This window comes from Lycium ferocissimum, chromosome 3 (genome assembly GCF_029784015.1).
Source record: "Lycium ferocissimum isolate CSIRO_LF1 chromosome 3, AGI_CSIRO_Lferr_CH_V1, whole genome shotgun sequence".
In the NCBI taxonomy this organism is placed as follows: domain Eukaryota; kingdom Viridiplantae; phylum Streptophyta; class Magnoliopsida; order Solanales; family Solanaceae; genus Lycium; species Lycium ferocissimum.
Window position 1 is genome coordinate 12,789,902 of NC_081344.1, and position 7,154 is coordinate 12,797,055.

Below are 7,154 nucleotides of genomic sequence, written 5' to 3' on the forward strand. Positions count from 1 at the left end.
CGTTTGTGTGTACCCAATGTTGATGGGCTTCGCAATGAGATTATGACAGAGGCACACACTTCGAGGTATTCTGTACATCGAGGGTCCACGAAGATGTACAAAGACTTGCGACAGATTTATTGGTGGAACAATATGAAAGAGAGTGTTTCTAACTTTCTGTTGAGATGTTTAAATTGTCAACAAGTGAAAGCTGAACATCAAAGACCCGGTGGATTGGCTCAGAATATTGAAATTCCGCTATGGAAGTGGGAAATGATTAATATGGATTTTGTAGTTGGCTTACCTCGCACCCGTCTAAAGCATGACTCCATTTGGGTGATTGTAGACCGACTTACAAAGTCGTCACATTTTTGCCAGTGAAGACGGCTGACACAGCGCCACAATATGCCAAGTTGTACTTGAAAGAAATTGTCAGACTTTCGGAATTCCAGTTTCCATCATATCTGACAGAGTGGTACAGTTCACCACTCACTTTGGCAGTCCTTTCAAGAAAAGTTGGGCACTCGTGTCAACTTGAGTATTGCTTTCCACCCTCAAACTGATGGACAGGCTGGGAGGACTATTCAGACGCTCGAGGATATGTTAAGAGCATGCGTCATTGATTTTGGCGGAAATTGGGACGAGCACTTGCCTCTTATTGAATTTGCCTACAATAATAACTATCAAGCAAGTATCCAAATGGCTCCTTATGCTTCCTCATGGCTGAGACGTTGTAGATCGCCTATCGGGTGGTTTGAGTCGACGGAGCTAAGACTACTTGGTCCCGATCTTGGCGCATGATGCCTTAAAGAAGGTAACGTCTGATACAAGCGGCCCGAAGACCGCCGTAGCCGACAAAAATGTTACACTGATGTACGACGACGTGCCTTGGAATTCAAAGAGGGTGATCAAGTATTCTTGAAGGTGTCACCGATGAAGGGTGTTATGAGATTCGGGAAGAAAGGAAAGCTAAGTCCTAGATTCATTGGCCCGTATCGAGTCTTGAAGAAGATGGGTGAAGTAGCCTACGAGCTAGAGTTACCTGCATCGATGAATGCGATTCATCTTGTTTTTCATGTATCAATGCTACGTGGGTACAAGCCCGACCCTGCTCACATCATCTCTCCGGAAGTAGTAGAAATAAATGATGGCTTGACTTATGAGGAACAACCAGTTGAGATTCTTGATAGGCAAGTCCGTAGATTGAGAGCCAAAGATATAGCTTCGGTTAAAGTTTTGTGGCGTAATCATGATGTCGAAGAGGCTACTTGGGAGGCTGCGGAAGATATAAAAATTCGATACCCCCACTTGTTCACATCTACAGGTATGACTACTTCCTAAAATTTCAAAGTTTGATAAATATCATGTTTATTTCCGTAAGGCGAGTAAGTAACTTTGTTTAGCTTGCTAATGGATAGAAATTTATTCTTTTTAGTATCGTAATTGATTCATTATTGTCTCTGGTGACTAGACTTATCTCATTGCCATATATTTTATCGTGTTGATGCCCAAAGGGGCAATTTATTGATATTTGGGGCATATTGTTGGGAAGAAATAAGCAATAACCGAATTGCACAACGAGGTAACAGCGGAAAAAATACCCAAGTCGAAACTTCCCACACTATTTGAACCCAGAGAAGACAATAAACACTAGCACAAACGGAAATCCAGGCAGCAGCTATACCAACAATAAAATAGCAAAGCAATCAAAAATAAATCGAATGTAAGAGATACCAAATTTGTACGGGGTAAAACCCCTTCAAGGCGAAGAGAAACATCCACGGACGTCCGGCTCACAAAAGCTCGCTATAATCAACAAGAGTTACAACAATGTTCTCCAAATGGCTACAACAACAAAGCCAAGTACGGAGCAACAATACATAAAAATAGCACCAACACTAGTGAAGAAAGGAGAGAAATTACCCCCAAAAATGAGCTACTGTTCGTACTCTAAAACTGGAGTTACAGATCACAAAATCCGATCTCCACCGTTGAAATCGAAGAACCAGATGTTGAGAACCCCCAGATAAAATTTCCGCACGATCCAACGGTTAACGAATCAGAAAACGCAATTTAAAGCGGACTGCTGTAGCAGAAAATTTCTGGACAAAAATTTGCTTTCTCTCTCACGTTTTTCTCTCTATATGGCTGCTATAAATTCACTCTTGTGTTGTCAAAATAAGACCTAAATTGATCCTATATATAGAGAAAATTTTGGGCAAAATTGGCCTGGTCCAAATTGGATTGGATTTTATTAATTCAATTCCACATAGGAAGAGAAAACCCAAAAACCTAACAATTCTCCCCCTCCCAACTATGCGGAGGAAACCGCCATCCCGGCGATCAAGCAACACTCTAAATCTAGACTGGCAGCCAAGCCTAGGACAACTTGAATAGATGACATCTTCACAAATGGAGAAACAATTTCATCAAAATCAACTCACTTTTAACAGTGCCTCGACAACCAATCTAGCCTTATACCGTGAATCAAGTTACCATCTTCATGTTTCACCCTAAAAGCCCGTTTTTTCAAAGCTTTTCTCTGTCTCTGAGAAGCTAACGATTAAATGTATGATTATCATGCAAGGATTGAATCTCCTTGCGTATATCATCAAACCACCTTTCTTTTTCTTCACTATCCATGGCCTCATCAAAAACTTTTCGGAGTTCTCCCCCGTGATCCACAGGTACAAACTCGTTGGGAGAATAATGAGATGAAGGTACTTTCTCTCTAATAGATCTTCCGAGAGAACTCTTGAACATCGTCAAGAATGGCTTGGTCTTTGCCAACCACATCATCTTCCATTTTCCAGCATCAACAATATCATGCGGTCATTTCGAACATGATCACTATCTTCATTATCAAATTGATCTTCATTATTTTGAAGATTTTCTTCAAGTGCAATAGTCACAGGAACTGGGTCAACATCAACTAAGTTTTCAATACTCTGAGAATCAACTTTCTCAGCTTTGTCAAAATCTTCAATTTTCTGGTCTTCAGAGAACACAAAATCATGGCTTCTAACAAGTTTCTTCTCAATTGGATCATAGAAATGATAGTCAAATTCATATTGACCATAACCAATGAAGATACACTGCCTAGTTTTAACTTCCAGCTTTGACCTCTCATCCTTAGGAACATGCACAAAGGACTACTACATGTCAATTTCAATCAGTTTAGGTGTTTTGTGCCAGCAATCAGCAGCCCGAGTTAATATACCATACCAATTTATCGTTAGAATTTTAAGAAAATACTTGGGCTAAGCCCAATAACTACATTACGGGGCTTTACAAAGAAGAGATAATGGCTTATATAGAAGAGGCCCAAATGAATGGTGCTTCCTTGTGTGGGCTTCTGATCAATGAGCCTTGATAGCATGTTATTTGTTTTTTTTTGTTTAAAATAGTTCTTAATTCAAATAATCCAAAAGAAATGTTCGAGTTCGACACTATTGTCGAATTAACCACACATACTAGAGGGAGCTAGTGTTGGGCAGTAGCCATGTGAAGGGAGGTTAAATAGTAATGTTAGGGCCTAATTTGAAGGGTGGTCTTAAATTTGTGATCTCATTTGGTCCAAGGACAAAATTTCAAAGTTAAATAAGTTTTGCACTATGGACAACACTTTTTAGCTTCTGATTTGAAGAATTGCCTTTGAGACTAGTGAGGGTAAAAAATTCAAGACAATCAATTCTCAAGATCATGAAGTATAATTTCCACTAATTTGAAGGTGAGGATTTACGTTCCCAACCCATTTGATACCATTGATTTATATGGCTTCATCCCATGTATGGTATACATTATATACAACAAGTGAATCTGTTCGCGCTTTGTTGGATCTCCAAACAATTAGTTAATACATGAAATCATTAATCTTTTTTGTTAATTTAGTAGAGATAAGAGAATAAAATATTTATATATTATGCATAAAAAGATTACTTTTACAAGTTGATTAAATAAATAATACAAATTAATACTTTCTCCGAAAAGCTCAAACACTGCATAGGACTAATTCCCCGTTAATAACCTAACCTTTACAAGCAATTAGTTAGTGAGGCATCAACATCAGATGCTTTTTTGCTACCACACCCATAAACTCAACAAAACCTCAGAAACATTAGGAAAGAGAATGATGGAAAATTTACCAAAAGCGAGGGAGGGGTGTGTGTGTTAGTGGAATTTTTCATGGGAAAAGGGTCAAATTTACCCCTCTACTAGGTGAAAAGGATCAGATTTACCCTTCACGTTAACAAAGGGGATCAAATATACCCCTCTTCCGTTAAATTTGTCTAAGGTGGATGTTTAATCCCACATGACACTAATATTTTAGTGACGTGGACACATGTGGCATGCCACCTCACCACCCCAAACACATTTTGCCCCTCCCTTCCACTTCTTCTTTCACGACTACCACCTGTACTCCTTCCACCATCAGTGCCGCCATGACTACCACCATTTTCATAATTTCCACCTTCATTCAGTCAGACCATTCCCTTGCTGAATGGCCACCCCACCCGAATTTAATCAATATAGTTTAAATAATTTAATTGATGAACTGCAACTTCTAACTATCTTGATATTTCTTCGTCAGACTGTTTTTCGTTTTCTCTACAATCTTGAAATGATAAAAAGAAGTTCTTAAGTTCCATACTGAGCTTTAACAAAATTAGTAGAGCTATGCTTAATACCCTTTATTTCTCTTCGCCTTCCATATTCAATTCCGAAACACTCCTTCTCTACTAACTTGACGCTAGCTTAAGCAGAAACAATGGTATTAGTTGTGTTCAAGTTCATAAGTGCTAATATTGATTGCTGGATCTGCTTCCTACCTACTTGAATATGCCACACATCCCTACACACTTTTGATCAAGTTAACTACTCAAAACATTTTAGCCATAGTTAAGATGGTAAATTTTACTATCATTCTAGCACCCGAAAAGAGAAGCATTCTCTGGTTAATGGGTGTCAAAGTATCTGGAGACTAGATTTTCTTACTGTGGTCAAGTGAAGATGGAAATGGTGGTGGTCATGGTGGCACTGATGGTGGAAGGAATGGGGGTGCTAGTAGTGGAAGAAAGAAGTGGAGGGGATGGGTATATGGGTTGGGGTAGTCAGGTGGCATGCCACGCGTCCCTCGCCACTAAAACGTTTGTTAACGTGGGATCGGGACATCTACCTTAAACAAACTTACTAAGTAAGAGGGACATTTGATCCACTTGTTAATATTTGCGATGATGTTCAACCGAAAGATAACAAAGGAGTAAATTTGATCATTTTCATAGTAGAGGGGTAAATTTGACTCTTTTCCCATCTTTCATGACTTAAAATTATATTCTAGATGTGAGGCAAAATGGAATGTCAACACTACTTTACACATAAGATTTCAGTTCCACTATTTCTCTCCCAGTATACGTGGTTCAACCTTGACCAAGTGGTAGATATAGTCTTTGCGGATTGATCTTTACTCTCCATATTTATATATAGTAGCATCTTTCATGAATAATATTTGAAAAAATATGTGCAAGTAAGGGTTTAGATTACATATTCAGTGTATTATTTCAGCTTCAACTTAAGAAAGAGATTTTTAAGTTGAAAAACTAGTTTGAAGCGTAATGGTTTTCACTAATCATATTATTTAATTTTTCTTTTCAAATAAAATTCATGTCCAAATACAATCAGGTTCAAATATTCTGTGATCAACATGAACTTTAATTTATTTTTCAACTTTGACCAATATTATCCAAACGGCCTCACGTCTGATACCATGATGAGATTGCCAACTTTACCTCATATTAGGAGACAAGCAAGGGATTTGACTAACTAGAAGTGGAATTACCTTATTCAAAGAGAATTAATTGAAATTCCTTCTTCGAAAAATTACACTATGCAAAAAGTTAAAAAATTATACGTTTTTATTACCCCCTCCGTTCCATAATAAGTGTCACCTTAACCAAAAACACGTATATTAAGAAATCAATAATGCAATGTGAAGTTTACCAAATTACCCCTATATAATAAAAATAAATTACTTTTACCTTTTGATTAGAGCATGTACAAGAAGTAAACCTTTTGACATTAGAAATCCAATAATACCAAGTTACTATGTTGCTTTTCCAATCATTATTTAGATGTTACTTTATTGTCTAAGGGTAGAATTGAAAACTACCAATTTACGTCTTATTTTAGGACACTTATTATGGGACAAAAAAAATTTGATTAAGGTGACACTTATTAGCAACAGGGGTGATATGTTGAATTCTCTTTACATTTTCGTGTGTTTATCTAAATTTCTTTAATAAAAAGTTATCAAAAAAAAATTCTTTAATAAAAATCATGGCTTCACTACTACCATTAATTTCTCTCGCATTATAAGTGGGTCATCTCGGTTCTCTCCGAGGAGGAGGTGAAATTTGCCATGTATGAAGTTCATTCATGCTATCAAATTGCAAGCAAGCTTACTGATGGGATAAGTGCAAGTGTGCCTGGGCAGTGAGGCCGATTCAGCAGAACGACTCAAAGATTAAGAAGTATCGTTAATAAAGTGAACTTTAATTTGGTTCTGTAGTTATTTATAATCTCATGTTATCCAAACTATTTTAAAGACTGTTCTATGATATCATATGATAAGCTTCTTTTAAGAATTTAAACTGAAATGATCTCTTTATCAAGAAGGTCATTATATTCCATCTCCAGAAACGTCCTATGCATCTATATCTATATATTCTATATGTTTCTGACAAGTGTCTTGACTAGATGTGGCGTGACGCCTCTAAATCCAGTATTAGAATTTGTCTTTTTCCTAGATTTTTTGAGCTTTACCCCATTTTAATTAATTCTTTTCTTTCAATTATACCCGTTTGTTTTCCTTAATAGATCCATTAATAACCCTTTATTACCAGCAATAATTCACGACATTTCGAAACAACCCCACAGTCTTCCCCTTTTCCTTCACCAATCACCACTAACCCTTCTTCTCACAAAATTTACATTCGATTCATACCTCCCCAATCACATCAACTTTCAGCAACTAACCAAAAAAAAAAAAAAAATTAACAGAGGAATACAATTCAACCCATCGGTTGCGGTATTTTAAAGCAAAAACGTAAGATTTTCAATTATAATGGCAGGACAGGCTAAGAAGATACCAGCAGAAGAGAAGATTTTTACCCTTTGAA

The 7,154-nt window shown here is 37.2% G+C and overlaps 1 protein-coding gene across 1 annotated transcript; it reads left to right on the top strand.

The window, feature by feature from the left end:
* Positions 1 to 990: 990 nt before the first annotated feature.
* LOC132048704 (uncharacterized) lies at positions 991 to 1,422 on the top strand. The gene is made up of 2 exons (XM_059439400.1): positions 991 to 1,303; positions 1,415 to 1,422. The coding sequence occupies exons 1-2, from the start codon at positions 991 to 993 to the stop codon at positions 1,420 to 1,422; spliced, it is 321 nt and encodes a 106-aa protein (XP_059295383.1).
* The last annotated feature ends 5,732 nt before the right edge of the window (positions 1,423 to 7,154 follow it).